At 40.6% G+C, this 18,895-nt stretch overlaps 1 protein-coding gene across 4 annotated transcripts in view; it reads left to right on the forward strand.

The window, feature by feature from the left end:
- The window catches only part of SLC25A26 (solute carrier family 25 member 26), an 85,272-nt gene that overhangs the window by 13,355 nt on the left and 53,022 nt on the right, over nt 1-18,895 (forward strand). For 3 of the 4 annotated variants that reach the window (XM_015640983.2, XM_015640984.2, XM_015640985.2), the window contains exons 4-5: nt 5,689-5,793; nt 6,950-6,997. In XM_015640983.2, the coding sequence (XP_015496469.1) occupies nt 5,689-5,793; nt 6,950-6,997 (153 nt within the window). The remainder of the gene's footprint in view (nt 1-5,688; nt 5,794-6,949; nt 6,998-18,895) is intronic. The other variant, XM_033517332.1, reaches the window with a different exon arrangement.

The raw sequence follows: 18,895 nt of genomic DNA on the forward strand, positions 1-18,895 counted from the left end.
GTTTTGGGTCTGTGATTGCAGCAGTTCAGGTGCTCTGTCCAAGGAATATATGTAACCACATATATGATTATGAGGATATTTCATGTTCCTCTTCTTTTCTGCTCATTTTCCTGGTGCTGGGAAGGGTGAGGCAGTTCATCTTCCATCTGCAGCTCACGTCTCATGTTCCCTGCTAGCTGATATTTCCAACCCAAGAGCTGTGACCACAGTTAGAAGCAGTTATTTGGAGGATGAAATACTTTGCTAATCTCATAATATTGCATTCATTTTCCCCTTCTGTTGAAGAGGGGCATCCCAGGGAGATCTGAAGAACCAAGCGTAAATCTAGAGGGTTTGGAGAGGAATCGAAAATTGCAGTGCTGAATTCAAGTTTTGTTGAGAGCCTTTGACTTGAACCAAGGGGGAAATTTCTCCTTTATTCTCCAGATCCAAAGGAAATCAGTGCAATTTAAGATCTTTCAATTTTAAACTTGCCAATTATTTTAATAATTCAGTTATCTGAGAATGGGAAAAGGACATTTTTCACATTTCAGATTAAAAATAACAACTTGCTACGTAGAAGGGAACATTTGAATAGAAACGGAGACACTCAGATTATGACATATTAACCTATTTTGGGAAGCAGCATTTTTTTATAGTAAAAAGCCCCCAACCAAGCAGAAAATGAGCAACAAAGCAATCTTGAGCTCCAAGGTAGCTTTTGGCTGCAGCAGTATGGTCAGGGCTAATGCAGGCCACACTTAACCCCAAAACCCCCAATTTATTTGTGCTTCTTTTTGAACGGGGTTTAGAGTTGTTCTGTTTTTCTTGCTTATTTTACATTCTGTTGCAGCAGGCAATCCTTCTGACCTTCGAAAATGGGGTGAGAGATTAGGATTTTGTTAGCAGATTGACTGCAGCCTAAACATATGTCCTTTGATAAATCATAGCATCTTTGTTGTTGTCATTTTTGTGCAGCAGCTTTTCCTCCCTAATGGGTTAGTGATTATCTTGAACAGGTATTGTGAGGTTTAGCCCAAAGTCTCTGCTCTCTGGATACTAAGTTTTATAGTGTCATAAATTATATTCTTATTTAAGAATAAATTTATGCAAATGGCACTTAAGAGAAACTGTTCTCAGGCATGTTCTTTAGTTTTGTGTTAAATATTGAACTATATTTATATGGTGAACATCAATTAAAGCTTCCCAGCCTACTCAGACATGTAAAGTCCTTAAAACTAATTTCCTGCTTGAGAAACTGAAGTATTAGAATCCTTTAGAAAGAGCTCTAAAGGGTTCAAAGCTGCAACAAAAGAAAAGGTTTCTGGAGCTTACTCCATGTTTCTGTACTAAATTTTCTGTACTAAATTCTGTACTAAATTTTGCTTATCTATGCAAGCCAGAGATTTGCTCAGTCACTGGGTGCAAGCTCCTAAATCACCAGCCACTCACAAATTCCGTGTCAGTCCTTTGCCCTCAGACTACCCTTCTCCTACTGTGGAGCAGAATGGCTGGCTAATTAATAAGTGGAAAAACATTTGGTCTTGATGCTCACCTAAGCCCAGGTTAGTGCTGAGAATAGTTCAGCTCATTAGCCAGGAGCTCATCAGGTGCCAGAAATTGGGCTCTTACTTCAGGGAGCTGTCTTACAGCAGGGGGAATATCTGTCTCTTATTAAAGATAACAAGAGCTCAGCCCCTATGGCTGTGGGAGCTTTTAGGAGTGAGTCAGATCATCAGCTGTGCAGCCTGCTGCAGGAAGAGATAAATGCTTTCTCAAGCTGCTATCCTTACAAAGCTGAGTGTGTTGTAGCAGCTGTGTCCCTGGTTCTGAGGAAACCTGTGCACCAGCCCAGCTTAAATGCCCAGCCTAAGCCCTTAATTGCAATTATGACACCTGCTCTGTCCCCTTCCTAATGATCCTGGATACACCTCGTGTACAGTTCACAAGGTTAGTGGTCAACCTGTAGTGGAGGTGCCTAAAAACAAATGAATGTGTTATCTTTGATCCTCTACCAAACCCTACAAATCCAGCCAGGGAGAAAATGCTTTGCCTGGAGCACAAAGGATGGAAGGAAAAGGCTGCTAATCCAAATAAGATATGTTAATATTTGGATCATAATACAGCACTGAAGACCAGGATTTGTTGTGTTCTCTTCTAAAGATGTTGGCATTGCCTCTGTTTGCACTGAGTGTAAGCAGGACCATGTCCCCTTTGTCCTTTTTTATTATGTATCTTGTGTATATTATGTATAAAAAGAAGTGCTGGGTACCCCTGTGCTGAATTAGATGAATCTGCCTGATTCTGAACAGCTGCTCCAGCTTTAGGTGGGATTGGTCCCTATGCAGAAGTTACACTTTTAAGATCAGGTATTTCCAGTAAACTTAGGTGAGCCCATAGGAAAGGCTTTGGGCAGGTTCCTAGTGCTATTTACAGCAGATCTGATTTTCTGTTTGCTCCAGCCACATTTTTACTGAAAAAAAAATAGTTTAAATTGGTGCATATGTAAAATGTCATGGCACTTTTGAGATTTTGTTTGCACAGGTCATTCTTCACAACAGCCAGGACAGTCAGGTTCCGACATAAATCCGACCAGGAGATGGCAGCGTTGGTTCGTGCAAGGAGAACCCGAAAGTTAGAACGTCTTTCCCTCAACTGACAGAGGAAAGAAATTACCTTAACTTAATTAGAACATACACTGTCTTAGCAATACATAGATAAATGTTAATGAAATAGACCTGGTTTTAGCTTTTGTTCCTGACTGGCTTATGCAAGTCAGTAAATTAAAAATGCACATAGGTTTTTGTCTAGATATTGGAGTCACCCTTTGACCCAGTATGAGACAAGGATTTTGAAATTCAGTACCCTCTTGCTCAGAAGTGGTCATAGCATTAAAAAGCTGGAAAGGTAATAGGTGCTAATATTGTCATTTCTGCATACCTGCTCTGTAAACTATTAATAGTTGTAAAATTAGGTTTTCCTAAAGCTTAAATTTGAAAATTCTTGAGCCTTTTGTTTCCATATTAGTGTCTTCCTGCCCTTATGGTATGTAAACCTGACCACAGACATTGTGTTACCTGACCTGGTAAATAAGGAAGGAGCTCATAGGGCAGCACCTGAATTTTCCCAGGATCTTGACTCTGTCTTTTTGCTCCCATCAAAAGATGGGAATGGCCCGTGGCTCCAGAGCTTGCTTGGGAAAATGAGCGTGGCCCCTATCACCAGGGTGCTGTTGTCTGATGCTTAATGTCAGCTGAGGTGGCTGAGGGCTCACTGCTGGACCCTCTCCAGGGCTGGCTCTGCAGATGTTCAGCACAGAGCTAATTTGTCACCAGGTCACCCCCAAATCCAGTAGGATGCACTAGGAATGGCCCAAGCTTGGTGGGCTGTATTGTGCTCTTGTGTGTCAAGCAGCAGGCTACATCTGTGTGAAGAGATTAAAAAGCAATTTCTTCCTGGGACCTTGGTGATCAGGGAGCTGAATGGGCCCCCTGAGTGGGGCCACGTTGTTGTCTGTGTTCTGTGTCTGATACTCCCATGGGTGCAGGTGAACGTGGGCAGGTGCCGTGGGACAGCTGCACACCTGCAGCTTTCACCCTTCCTGTGCCATTTGCTTATAGCTTTCACCTCTGAAAATGGAAGTGAGGACTCTCTTGGTGCAGTGTTACCATACTGGTGCTGCTTGAACATTCTTGTCCCAGAAAGCAAAGCCTGGAGATGTGATTTGTGTTCTTTTACCTGGAAGGTGCTGCAGTGATTGGGATCAGAGTGTGATAGAGTTGAGATTTTTCTGCACCCTCCCATCCAGGCTATTACTTTTTTAATAAGATACATGTGAACTTAATCTTGCATACTTCCCTTTAGAGACCTGTTCTCCACATCAAAAGGCTGCTGGGGTTATTATTGATAGGAAGGTGTATGTGTAGGAACAAACAAGGTAACACGTTGTAAGTTCAGGTGCACAGTGAAAATGTCACCGTGCAGTCTGATGTTGGCAGCTGCAACTCGTGGCTTTTTGAATACCAGAAGTGCCCTATGGAGCCAATCTGACAGCACTGCCCGGGTGACATGAGCCTTTATTTCCTTTCAGAACAGCACAATGTAATCATTGTTTTTGTTCTTGTGCAGCCACAGACTCCCTTGTAAGCGCAAATTCAAATGGAAGAAACATCAAAGTTAATTTGAAATGAAATGCACCCCAAGTAGTCCGGGGAAATGGAGACATTACTTTGTAGCCACCCTTCTCCTGCCAAAACTGCAGCACCCCAGATGTCAGGAAGCCACGCTGTGCTCTTTGTCTGGTCTTGATTGACTGGATTGTTTTCATCTCAGCCTTTTTAAAGCTTTCCTCCTGCCTCCATATTTTTAAGGAATAAAAAGCTAATATAAGGACATGGAGTGTTATGAAGCATGAAGTTCTATAAATATTTATGCTGAACTATCAAAAAAACTTGACAGTTCTTATTTTCTTGACAGATTGGGGTCACTTGTTATTTTTGACCCTGAGAATTGAAGAGCACATGGAGTTAGATCTGTTTGTAATGACTTTTGGATGTTGTTGTCCAGTAAACTTGTAGGAATGTAACAGGATAACGGATTTTTTTTTCTTGGTGTCTTTGTGAAAATGAAACTTAAACCTTGTACTGTGTTCCCCACAAATGACCACTCAAGTTACTGTGTCTGTGCAATCTCCAGTGAATTCCTGCACTGTCTCTGGCACACATGGATTTCCCAGTTAGCTGCTTGGTTTGCCACTTCAGATGGGCAGCTTTCACCTGGGCTGCTCTGCCCTTCAAGTCCTCTGTGATCACCTTCATGTGTAGGAGCTACTGTGTGTTCCTGAGCCCAGCACAGGATGGTCTCAAGGCAGGCTGAAAATCTGGCAAAGGCCAGTGGGGTCTGCAGAGTTTTGCCACCAGTCCCATCACTGCTTTAAGTATCCCTGGAGCCAACTGAAGACAAACTCTGCTTGAAATTTGATGTGCTGATGAAAAGATACTTTCTAGAGAGATGAGAGGCTTATAACTCTCACACTTCAGGATCCTCATTCTATGAAATGATGTGCACACAAGCTTTAACCCTTACCTGAAGCCAAAGTGGCAGGTGAATATTTAAAATCCAAGCCTGGCTTTTTCAGCAAAGCTGGAGCTTTGTGGCAGCAGCCACATTTATATCCAGCTGCAGAGTGTAGTAAATTCATTCTGCAGGAAAGGATCAATCCAGTGCTTTACCTTGAATGAAGTGTGGTGTGTATTTTAAGATAAACCTTGGAATATGTTGTATCTAAAGCTGACCAGAATGGCTATTTGGTCACTAGAGGGCACAAAGAAATTACAAAAGAAAGAAGTTCATTGGTCTTGCAGTCCTGAATCTCCACTTTAAATCTGTGAAAGTGGGGGGAAAATTCCTGTGACTGCCAAAAGGATGGATTCAAATTTTGGTTTTATCAGTGATTTTCTCCTCTCCAATCTACTTCTGTTTTCAAAGTTTAAAATTCCAAGGGTGCTTCCATGCTCCTGTTAGTATAATTTTGGGATAGGAATGTACATGACATTGAGAACAAATACATAAGCTGCTCATGAACAGCTTTTAAGTCCTATAATTACAAACCTGATTTCCTCATTTGTCAGGTTTCTGTTCTTGGTAAAAATGTTTGCTGTAAGAAGAGGAAGCCAGCAATTGCTGCCTGAACCTCTGGTTCTTTTGCAGGTTGCCTGTCTCATACGGGTTCCATCCGAGGTTGTCAAGCAAAGGGCCCAGGTTTCTCCTTCCTCGAGCACTCTCCGGATTCTCTCCCACACCTTGTACCATGAGGTGAGTTCAGAGCATAATTTCTAAAAATTTTCCTCTTTCCCACTCAGTGCTATACATGTCCAGAAGCATTCCTACAACTTTACTGCAGTTCTGTGCTTTCCCAGCAATTTTCCATCTATTCTTCTGTTCTTAAAAGTGATTGGCATGTTATGATTGAGGAAACCAAACCACCACCTCCCCCCAGGGCATCATCCTGGAGCAACTCTTTTTTCTCCTCTTTTTACATGGGATACCTACATTTAAAGATGAGGAGAGGGGAAAAAAAGGGGATTTAGCTTCCAGACTCCAAAGCTCTGCTTGTATTTATGCAAACAGTCCTTGTCTGGGGAGCAGGACATTGAGTTCCCAGTTCTTGAAGCAGGCTTTGGAGGGGATGTCCAAAAGGCAACATTTCAGAGAGGCTCTGGAGGAGCCAGGAGGAACTCTGGAAATGAGTGCTTATCCAGTATTGGTTACTTTTGAAAAATAAGGGCCTTTGTCTTCTTTTCAGGAGTTATGCTGTTCCCTCCTGTGAAAACCTGTTCACGTCTGTTTTAGCAGAGTTTCACAAGGGGGGATTTTTCAAGCTGTGTTCCATAAGAGAAAGCAGCTCCTAAAAACAGCTTGGGGAAAAATATTATAACACAATTTCTGAGTGTAAACCCCAGGGAAAGGAAGACATAAATATGACCTTTAAATGATCCACTTGATTTTTATTTGCTTTCAAATGGAAACTATTGTGATAACCCTGCACAAGAGGGTCACTGGAACTTCTCTCTGTGACTTGATTCTGCTTTAAAAGCTGATTCTGTCAATGCCATATGTTTTTCCCTTTCCATATAGCTGGCCAGAGAACCATAAGCCTTGCCAAACACTTGAATTAAGTGCCCTATAATAATAAACAGCATAATTTTATACACACTTATAAAATAAGTTTTAATTGTTTTCAGTATTTTCAGCTGGTTAAAAATATAAAACATTTGTCTTGATAAAGGCTAAGGACCCTCTGGCACTGTAAATAATGGAATACAGTATACAGTGTTACAATCAATACAGTCAATTTGAAGCTGAGGTGTGACACTTTAGGGCTGTAATGCTTGCCTCGTAATCACCAATAAATTGTGGTCTTTGACAAACTCATTCCCCCTGGATGATGCTTTCTTTTGTTGGTTTACAGGGTATTCAAGGACTTTATCGGGGTTATAAAAGCACAGTATTAAGAGAGGTAAAACACTTGTCTTTTTCTCTTTTTTTTTTTTTTTTTCAATTGCCTCCTTTGCCTCACTTTGCTTTCTAACAAGAGATAATAGTGCATATTTCATTCTAGCTAACTTACCAACCTGTAATTTAAATAGAATACTGATGATGAGCACTAAGAAAACCTCTGATACATGCAAAAATTCATTTGCCATCCTGTCTCCCAGTTCTGTTGCTGCTAAATTGAAAAAGGATGGAAAGGTATATGTTAACATGAGAAAACCATGAAGTAAAGTACTGGAAACTTTCTCAAGTCTTGTGATTGCATCATGTGAACTGTGTGTGCCATCAATGGTGAACTGGTGGCATCAGGCCAAGTTTAGCACAGATAGATTTAGGCTTTCTTTAAATATATTTGTCAGCAGATGCCAAGGGATTATTTGTCATCTGTATATAGAGAGGATTGTGCTCTCTCTTTTTTTATAAGGTTTTTTTTTTTTTAATGTGTGAAAGAAATGCATTTAGTCACCCAGTCTGTAGATTTGATATGGCATTACTTAACTCTAAATCAGAAGTATTTCACTCTTAGAAAAGAAATAGGGCTAAAAATATGTTTGGCCCACTCAGAAGAAGATAGTTCCTAAGCTAAAATCTTTTCATAAATGTACTGTGAATTCCAGGATTAGTGTCATGGAAGTGCTTGATGTGCTGTGTGAACTGAGGGCAGATTATAAAAGAAGTAGAAAAACCTACTGATGAACTCCCAGGCTAAAATTGTTTCAGTATCAGATCCCGGGAGATCATCTTTTGACAAAACAGAAGTTGCATGATGTATGTGTACCTCAAATAGAGAGGTCAGGCTTAGTTCCTAGGAAAACATAAAATCACAGAAAGGTTTGGGTTGGAAGGGACCTTAAAACCCATCTTGTGCCACTCCCCCACCTTCCACTACCTCAGGTTGCTCCAAGTCCTGTCCAACCTGGCCTTGGACACTTCCAGGGATGGAGCAGCCCCAGCTTCTCCAGGCAGCATCTGCCAGCGTCTCCCCACCCTCCCAGGGAGGAATTCTTTCCTGGCACCTGTCTGGACACAGCCACTGGTGTCCAGGGAGGGCTCTCCATGTGACATTTTTGATGTGGTGTGGGTGGGTTTGTCTTCTCCTTATGTAACTCAAGTGAATAACGTAAGTTTGGATCTTCCCCCTTTTGTTCTAAACACAGGTTCATACCTGTTGTCTGTGTTGCCATTGATAATAAAGGCAGTTGCAGAGGATTTTTAATCTTCATTCAATAGCTCTGCTTTTTAAAGCCTTTCTTCATGCTGAAAACTGTTTTCAGGACAGTTATGTTGGCCAGCTCTTGTTACAAGTACAGAATAGAGATGGATATTACCTTAAATAAGAAACACCAAACTTAGTGTTCCTTAAAGTGCAGACAAATGCTAATGCACTGCATTTTATTTTAGCAGTTTTGAGTGTTTAAAAAATTAGTTATTTGTGCAAAGATGATACCTGCTTTTCTGAAATGTAACTCCCACCATACCTTTGTCCTGTACTTATTTTCTGGCTCACTAAACATGTTATTCGCTCAGATTTCATTTGCAGATGGGCGCAAAAGGCGAATGAATACGAATCATTATGATTTCTCAGAGGAGTTCTGAATAAATGAATAAATTTGGATCCCATTGAGTACAGATTTTGCATACTAACAGGTAGATAAAGCACATGGTTGCTACTGTGTGCTATTCTCCTTAAAATCTGTTTTGACATATGTCAGGGTGGTAATTAATTTGCAGACCATATTCATGGCACAGTGTATGACCCTGCTGAGATAACTTTGTTTACTCAAAATGGCAACACTTTGTTGGAAATTTAATGGGAGTCCTCTCCATTATGTATATTCATAAAAGATCCTTCAGAACCGATTTCAGTTGAAGTATTGCTTTTTGGGAGAATCTGTCCAACAGAATGAGAAATAAATGATTACCAAATGAAATGGGCTTTCTCTTCAAAATGAAAGAAATCATAGGTGATGTTTAAAAAGAAAAAAAAAGAATCTTTGAATTTAACACTGTTAAGACTAATGCATTTTTCTGATACTAAATTTTGTAAAGCAATGTCCACTCAAGTAAAAACAGCTTTTTGGACCTTCAGCTGGAGCTGTTGTAAGCCTGACATTTAAACTTGGTATTTTTCCTTCCCTTTGAGTAGACTTCTTCCTTTAGGGTCTTTATTTTCAGCTAAAGATCTATATTAATTCATTATTTGACACATCCTGGTAGCTACATAGCATATATCAGCTGGTACTTAATTCCAGCTGACTTTTATACTTACAAGGTTTGTTTACATGCTTTGGTTCTCTACCTACACAAAGCCCTTTGTTTAGTTATAATGGGGTGGGAATTCTTGGATAGAGGGTCTTCAATACATGATTTTTCATTTAAAAAAAATTGGAAGAGGCTGGGAATATTGATGCTTTTCAGATGATTATGTTGTTGAGCTGGCAAGGTTCTTGAGCTAGAGTTTAAGAAAGGTTAATTTTAGCTGTTGCATTGGGATAAAATTTTGTGTATTATATCAAGCAGATTTCTGGACAGAGATCTGCTTGCCAGTTGATTGAATTTCAATGAAAATAAATCTGTTTATGAATGGAGTGTGGTGTGGAGGCCTCATCTTGCTTTAGCATAGCAGATCTCTTCAGGACAGCCTTATTCTACTCCATGTAATTGGCTTTAGCTGCTGTGCTGGTGCAAGGTAGCTGTTTCATCCTTCAGTTTTTCTTCTCACTCTGACTTATCCCCTTTATCATCTCAGAATGCTTTCTGAGCAGATGGATATTAGAAGAGAAGATGGCTAAATACGTAATGAATTTGGAAATAATGTTGAGTGAACCTCCAGGCTTGAAAGTTTAGGCTGTGACTTTTTTCACCTTTTTGGTTCCTCTTCTCTCACATCTCCATTACATTTTGGTCTTTACATCTTCCTTTGATGTGGTTACACTGAACTAATCCTAAAATGGAAAGGAAGGTGAGGTACAGTGCATCATTCTGTTGGCAGTAGAAGCCTGAAAGAGACATCTGTGCTCCAAGAGGAAGGCTTTTGTAATAAAGCACAAAGTGGGAGTATGGTTATTAGGTTGCTCAATGAGACTTTGAATAAATGGCAGAAATCAGAGGCTGTGAAATGATGTGGAATTCCCATGATGTCATTTCCAAAGCAAATCCAAGTGAGAACTGCCCCTTCCTATGGCAGTAGTGTACCTGTATGCACCACTGTGGAAACTGGATCATGCTGCTAAGATCAGTCAATGAACAGGTAAATTTATTCATGTTTTCCACAACAGAGAAAAGTTAACTGGTAAAATTTCCAGCTATCTCATAATAAGGCAGAAGCAGACTATAAATCCACTGCAAATCCTTTAGAATTCCTAAATGGGAATGGAGTTCTGCTGCTGAGATCTTATATAAGCAAACGGAGCCAGATTTTTAATTCCTGTATAATTCATTTTATTAACTATGACCAAGTAGAACATCTGTTAAAATTCCATAATGTTCAGTTCATGGGAAAAAGAAAGAAACCCCTGAGTTCCCATTGGAGCTCTTCCATTTCCGTTCATGTTACAGGATTCCAGCAGATGTCTTAGAGGACGTTCTTATAAATGAGGGGACAGCACAAAAGAAAAGGAAGTGCTTTGTCCAGTTTCTCTGTGTACAGTGAGTTACTTCACTGGCATGTCTGTGTGCAGGTTGCAGCTTCACAGTAAATCCTGTGTCCCTTCTGTCCTGAATTACCATGGTTTAGAAGAAGTGAGCGAGTCCAGAGTGGGTGTTCCGTGTGCTTTTAATCCAGTTCGGCACTTGTAAAAATACTGCAGATGGACTGGCCTCTAGCTTGGAAATAGATTCAAAAGGAGCTAAATTAATATTAAACTTTCTTAAAGACAAAGGGGATGGAGAATGATTGGCTCTCTGTAACTTACAGATGTCCTGGAAGGAGACTCAGAGTCACTTTCAAATGTCAGTTTTTGCTGTGCAGGTAGCCCTGGCTGAGCTTGTCCTCTTGGACTTTTCTGAGACAATTCACACTCTGCTTGTGTTGGCCTCCATTCAGGTGGAGGTGGCAGTGATGCTTTACCTGTTGATGTTGTTTCAGATCTCAGAGCTCTGGGTTTGAAGGGAAACCCCTGACAAACCTGACCCCACCTGGGTACCACACGCCATTGGCCTGGCTTTAGGTGAGAGAACTGAGTTATCACTTTGAGCACTCCCAGCTCTTTTAGTGCAGCTGTGGGTTGGTTTGGGCTTTGTGTGTTTGTGTTTTTCCCTTTAGTATATGCAAGGCAGAGCCCTGAGTGGATAAAGGCAGTTGCTGCTGTCTTGGGGGGGAGGGAGTGATAGAATAGCTTTGGGAGGAGAGGGGCAGCCAGCTCAAAGTGTGCTGTTGCATTAGTGAGAGGCAGCAGTGTGACAAACAGCAGCAAAGTCCAGAGAGCCAAGGAGAATGTTATGCCATTCCATAACACCTCCTGAGGAGGAGGAGGTACTGCTTGTTGTACCTGTTCCACAGAACTGCTGTCCTTTCACAAGGTGTGTCCCAAAAGGGCTGTGGAGGACCTGCAGCGCAGCCTTTGCAGATGAGGAAGGAGCTAGAAGGAAAAAAAAAAAAGTAAAAAGGTAAAAAAAACTAAACACAAACAAACAAAACCCAAAAAAAACCCAAAAAAAACCCAAAACAAAAAACCTTCTCCAACAACTTACTGCCTGGGAGAGGGAAGCTAAAGCAACTAGCAGCAAAATGGGCCTTAAAGGCACACCTGCTTGCATTTTCCTAATTTTAAAGGGTTGGTGAACAAAGGATGCTAGGCGGGTTTGTACAAAAATGTGAAACCCAGCTGTGATGTGTTGACCCTGTTGACTGAGGGTTGGAGGGGATTTCTGAGGGCTGAGCTTGATAGGGCACATTGCAAACAGGGAGTTTGTTTATCCATTTAAGGTAGTTTTGCATGCTTTCCTTTTGTTAGGACATCTTTATATAAATATCCTGTTCCCTGAGCTGTTAGAGAGGGATTTTTTTTAAGTTTATCTCTGTTGCTGTAGGACAGAAAGAATGTTATTAATACATTCTTTCACTTGCACAATTAAAACTTTGATCTTTTGTCATTTTCTGTGTATTACAGAGCAGATGTCGATAGAAACAGGCAAACAGGACACTATCTTAGTACAATATTTGGAAAAATAAACATCCTCCTTAGTGAAATATGTGCAGTATCTGTCTTTTGTTACCTCTGGAAAACCGAGCTGGTGTTATGTTATTTTGTGACTCTAGATAGGTTAGGTTTAACAAGGAATTTGCTAGGCAGGAGCTGTAACACTGGTTTTTGACTTTTATTGAGCAGCCAGTATTTCTTTGGCTTGAATGTTTCCATGTAGAGCATCAGCAGCCTCATGAAAGGGAGGGGGGCTGGAAAATTGTGCAGAGCTTATGTGACTCCAGGATTAATGGGAGGAAGTTGAAAAATAAGTCCCTGTTCCCACTCTAGCATCACTTGGTCTTGAAAAGTCCATCACTGGAATTGTATCAGCTCCTGTATCAGTGTATCATCCTAGGTATCAGTATTCAAGGGATTTTCATTTGGAGGGTTAAAGGTGAGGGGTGGGAGCAGGAGACAAGTCTGTGCTCTGGGATAAGGCCTCAGGCACACCCTAGCTTTTGACCTGGAACAGCAGTAAATGGATAAAATGAATAACTCTGCTGCTCTAGGTTGTGCTCATTACCTTCTCCCTGCAAATGCTGGAATAGTACTTGGAGATGAAAATGGAGATCTCACAAAGCAGTTGTAAATTACTTTTACAGACTACAAAATAACCCTGGTTTTCCTAAATTACAGTTGTGGGAAATAGGTTTTGTGACACGCCTGGATGGTGGACAGAATCCTAGAGCAAATTCCTTGAAGTTTGGGAGGGAGGAGTGAGGGGTTTTTGGCTTTTTTTTGGTCAAGCACATTTACAACCAAGATGTTCTGGTTGAACTCTCTTGCTCAGGCCAGGTGCAGTATCCACACAGACTGGCCAGAAACAGAATTCAGCCATCCTTGGTGCTGTGGATGTGCTGTTTACCAGTGGAGCACACAGCTACTGCATCTCTGTGACATCAGGGGGGATATTCAGATGAAAAGAATTCCATATATGTAGAGTATTTCTGTATTTTGAAAGCTACAGCCGTGCAGCTGGGGTCTTTGAACAGAAAAAAACTTGGAAAGCCATTTGCACTCAAAGCATGGTGTGTGATTTGATAATGCAGATTCTTTCCAGCTGAATGTGTGTGCAAGCAGAGTCTTGCAGGAAGCGTGTCCTGCTCCAGACTTCCAACAAAGATACCATTTCCATACATTCTCAAAGCAGCTTACTAAAGTGTTTCTGCAAATGCAGCATTCATGGTGTAGGAATGTGTTTTGTGGGTGGGTAGCAGCACTGTGGGCAAGAACGAGTTGGGAGGAAAATAATCCTACGAAGAAAAAGTTCTGGTTTTCTTTGTGCTGTGATATTTTTGTTTCTTTTGTTGATTTTTTTGTTGATTTGTTTTTGTCTTTTAAATAACCTAGGAACTTTGTTTGTTACACTGATTGCTTTGATTTCTACATGTTTCACAATGGTTTGAATTTTTGGCTGAGTGGTGGCTTTTAGCTTTAATTCCTCAGCTGCATTCCAACATGGACAACTGTATTTTGTCTGTCTAAATACATTCTGTAGGTCTCAGTTCCTGTTTTGCAAAGTTGTAGAGTAATCCTGCTGATGGCTGGAGGGTTGCTGAGCTGTTTTTGGTTAAGGCCACATTTCATTGATGGGTGAACTTCTGTATTTGTGTGCTGAAGTGGGTAATTCTCTAACCCCAAAAAGATATCTATGTGTAGGGCATATGTTTATACAAAATATGTACAAATATACACGTGGATACTTCTATATGTAAAATATGCTATTGCTTTTAATAATTTCTTGTCAAGGGTCTTGGACTCTCTGAAGCAACTAGTCCTGTAAATGTGTGTGGTTGGTCTGGAACAGCAAGCAATTTAGCAATTTCCTGAAAGTACAGGACTGTTTTTCAAGGATGAAATTCTTGCCTGAAATAGACCAAAATCATGATTTTACAGTGGAAGACTTCCACTTGCAGGATCACTGTGCTGTCAATATTAATTGCATTTACCTGTTTTCCCATACTTAGGCTACTATTTTCTGGTTTCTCTGCACCTGCTAAAAACAGAAGCACAGTTAAAAGAATTGGCAATCCAAGAGTTGAATCTGTAACCCGCACAGTTAAAAGAATTGGCAATCCAAGAGTTGAATCTGTAACCCAAAGATTATGGTGAAGGTGTGAAAAAGAAACCAGATCTATGGCAGAGAGCTTATGTAATTTATCAATTATGCTAATGATTGGAAGAATGGTTAGAGAAGCACATGTGCCACAAGAACAGTTCTTCCAAGTGCTTAACACACTTCATACTTCAATTATTTTGAAAGACTACCTGCTTATTAGCTAGCAGGAAATAGGAATTGATCTCACTATTTTGAGTGCCGGAGAAGTGCCCCTCAAAAGAGAAAATACCAAAAGCCATGCCTCGCTTCAGGATATTTTAAGAGCCAGAATTGGCCGGTTTTAGCGGATGGAATAAATGAAACAGCTTTCTTAGCTTGGTCAAAGGGAATCTCGAGGAGCATGGTAGGAATCCCTCCTTTGCATCCTTGCAAATCCTGACATTTGGGGCTGGAGGAGGCGGTGATGGGCGCTCAGGGGGTGCAGGCAGCAGAGGGCGGCAGCACCCTGGGAGAGCTTGGGGTGAAATGGTCTTTTCATCCCTGGACTTCTGGAGACTGGTTTGTGTGAGGAAATAGAGTGAGGTTTAGCTTGGGAATGATTTTATGGGCTCCTATTTTTTAGCTTTGATGGGGTTTTCCTTTGATATGAATGGATTATGTAAGGTCTGTAGCATTCCCTGTGTATTCTCGCCCCATGGAATAATGCCCATGTGCCGTGAAGAAGAGAAAGGAGGATGTCTGTACCATCCTATTACCTGTGTAATCATTTATTTCAAATTTTACTTCAGCATCACTTTCTGTTAGTATTCTGCATTTCTTTAGCTTATCTGTGTCTAAGAAAAATACAACTACATTATAATCTTTGGGATAATGTGGTGTGCACCTTAATTTGAAAATCTCATGTCAGTCCTTAGTGACAATATAGTTGTAAATGCATGTGGGAGGTGGAGCAGGGTGGTAACATGATTTCCATAATTTTTACAGAAACTTAGGTAAAGCAGGCCTGGTGTGTGTACTGCAGATGGAAATAGTGCTATTAATCCAGGCTCTTATCTCACTTTTATTTTTCTGTTAATTTTATGGAAGCCAATAAAGCATAAGCTCTGCACATTTTCTTTTTATGTTGATTGAATATGTGAAAACTGTGTTCTTGCTTTGCAAAGCCAGCAGGTCTAGAGTGTGGCCTGAATGTTTTGGTGTGACTCTGCAGTGCTGGGGTCCCTCTGCCAGATCTGGCTATCCCAGGCTTGAATCTTTCCCAGTTAAAGGCACAATGTGTGACATGGATAGATCTCTGTCCTGAGGAGTCTGAGGCATCTCAGTGCTCCTTCAGACAGAACAAAGCCTCAAAAAGAGAGAGACTCATAAGCCAGGATGCTACCCCTGCTTTCCCATGGGAGAGCAGCCAGTACATTGCATTCTGTGTTTGCATTTGGCATTGTACAGTCTCTTCATGTGAAAGAGAGGGGCAAATAAAGAAGGTTCCACGAGTGTCAGAATAAATAATATGCTCGTACCTCAGTGGGAGGTTATCTGCTCCCTTCTTGCTTTTGCTGATATGAAATCCTGAAGTACAATAAAATGTTTCAGGAGGCTTATGAAATACAAGACCATAAGGCATTCATCTGAATCTTGTCTCGCTGACTTTAATATACTGAATGCCAATTAAAGCAATATTTAGCCCATTATTAATTTTGCCATTGGCAACATACCTCAGAAGTTTTGGATGGATGTTTCTTACCCCTTTTTCTCCAACCTTCCCAGCATTTTGCCTCCTGGCCTGTGCAGCTGTGCTGCTGATATCCTTTCTATTTCTGGAAATGACCCATGCAGCTAGGTCAGTTTGTTTTAGCCTCACTCCTTGTTGCTGAAGTAGAATAGCACATTTCCCTTAACTGCATGGAAGCCAGGGTAGACAATCTTGATAAATATGATTAATGGGCCTCTCTGCTTTGCTCTGCAGCTGAAGGCTTCCTGAGATTCTGTGTCAGCTGGGCAACAGTTCCCCAAACCAACCTTTACATAGAAAGAATGTCTCAGGTTCAATTATGTTGATAAAGGTATTGCCTGAATTTGCTGTAGGAAAGTCTTTGCTACTGATGTACAGTAATAAGAGACTGAAGTTGTATTATTGGCAGGAAAAGCATTTCATAAATATGGGAGAGTTTGGATTTCTTAACTCAGTCCTGTTACCTAGAGGTTTGTTTGTTATGGTTCCCAAGACAGAAGTTAAATCTGGGGTAAGGGAGGTGTTGAATTCCTTGTCCCGATCAGCAGGACAGGAACTATTACTGGAGATAGTGACAAGTGCTGGCAGCTTTGAGTCAATTATAACCTGTCAATACTTGGCATATATCTCTAAGTTACTGTTCTGTTTATCACCCATAATGTGACTTAAGAATGGTATTCATAGAATTTGACAGAAGATGCTTTCTGAAGTATTGTCACAAGGAAAACCAAATTAGTATCATATTATCTTGGTGAAAAATATTATCTAGAGACAAATTAAATTAATATTGGGAGAAAAATCCCCATAAAATAAAATGTGTGGTTGGTATTAAGGAACACTGAGCTTGCACCTCTCTGTTAATCAGCAAGCACTCGAATTTGTGAGGGTGTTCTGCAAGTTGTCCTTAAAATTCAGAGCCCCTGCATGTGGGAATTGCTGGCTGCAGCACAGGCTGGATCCATCCAGCTTTCCTGATGACTGCTCTGCCATTGTAATTGCAGCACAGCAGCACTCTCAATAATTGAGTACAAGTCCTAATAGCAAATAATCCTCTTGAAGTTGTTCCCCCTCCACTGCAATCAGAGGAGAGCTTTGTTAAGGCATTAACGAACAAATTAGCTACTAAATACTGGTAATAACCTATTTCCCAAAGATTGCTTTTTAATTATAGCCTAAGCTGTGTGATTCCTAAAATCACTTCTTTGGCAAACCAGTGTTTGTGATCCTTTCCAACCACACTAAGTAACTGGCAAAAAAAAAGTAGTTTTTAAGTATTTTCTGATATTTCAACAGACTCTCTTTGCTTCCATATTCCTGTCTGCAGAAATACTTTATCAGTGTTTCTTTTCACTGCTGCTAGTATTTCAATTTAAATGTATTAGGCTGTGCTGTGAAATGATTGTTTTACTTCCACTTACAATATGTGGCTTCATTAGATTTTTAGATAGTGTAGATATTTTTTCACTTAACCATTAGAAGAAACTTTTCCTGTGAGGGATGAAGAATTAACCACTTCATTTTTTTTAATGTATTGGTTAATGCAAACTATTTATTTTGCTAATCTGTGTCGCAGTAACTAATTAGAAAAGTAAATTATGTTTGGGCTTTGGCAAGAAGGGATGTTTTTGTTATATTGATTGTTTTTCTTCCCCAGATTTCAATATGCACATCTTCCAATATATCATTCCACTTCCCTTCAAACCTGACTTTTTTATAAGGGAGCACAGCCGTCAAAGTTGGCAAGCGTTAAGCTTGATAATTAATTCAATATAGTGACCAATTCTGTGAATTACGAGTTCAAAGCAGCACATGGACATGGATGAAATCAGATTTTGGCATTTCTCACTTAGATTGTTTCTGGACACTGCTGGAGTTTCTTTGATCTGTAAATAACAACTGCGGTTCAGTGTCTTACTTAAAATACATCAAACACATTCATGACTTTTGCTTTTACATGTAGATCTGACTTCTAGTTACAGTTTTGGATCAGACTAATGAAACTGTTCATGTTTTGAGATTTCCTAGAGAAAGCTACCAAAGATAGCTCTTCTCATTCTTTATATTTTAAGAAAAGCAGCAGAAACTTCTCTGATGTGATGTGCACCCCAAATGACATCAACAGATGCTTTGTGAAATCCAAAGTGACCATTTCCTGTAGTGCAGATCCTCTACAGCCTGTTGCCAATGCATGTTTTCCTCTCCTCTTGCAGCTAAAACAAGTGACCCAAGGGTTTATTTTCACTGTGCCATGTGGTAATCTCATTTCCCTGCTGTATCTTGCACAGACCAGTGTTTTTGCTAGTTCTGAGCTTTTTTGGGGGTTTGAACTGTGCTGTGCCAGCCAGCAGAAAAGTGACCAGTCAGGCTCTATTTGCTACTGCTTGTAGATACACTCAGGTGTTGCCTTAGTTCAGTAAGAGTCACTGCCTTTCAGAAGTTGGGTAACTGCCCTACCCTGGGCTTTTCAGCTGGTTATAAAAGAGCTGTGTGATTTCTTGGTAGCAAAGGAATGTGGGGAATTATGGCTTCTCTGTGTTTTACCATCAACTTTCCAGCTGAGGAACTCCATTCCTCTAATTTGACTCCCAGTCTTTGGCTTAGAAAAATTCAGCATTCAGAGGAGTGCAATGGGATTTTTCTGCTCCAGAGTTCTGAAATAGCTTGAGTTCCACACAAACAGAGGAGTGTAGGGTTTGGGGTCTACTGAGGTAGAAACTTCTTCTCCTATACAACCCTTAATATACAACTCAGTGAAAATTCAGCACAACCCTTCAGCCCCCCCCCACAAAAATCCTAAGCTTGAAACCTAGCTGAAATACAAGCTTCTTGTGTAAGCACCCCTGTCCCTTTCATGGTTATAATCCCTTGATATCTCACACATAGAGCTTT

This window comes from Parus major, chromosome 12 (genome assembly GCF_001522545.3).
Source record: "Parus major isolate Abel chromosome 12, Parus_major1.1, whole genome shotgun sequence".
In the NCBI taxonomy this organism is placed as follows: domain Eukaryota; kingdom Metazoa; phylum Chordata; class Aves; order Passeriformes; family Paridae; genus Parus; species Parus major.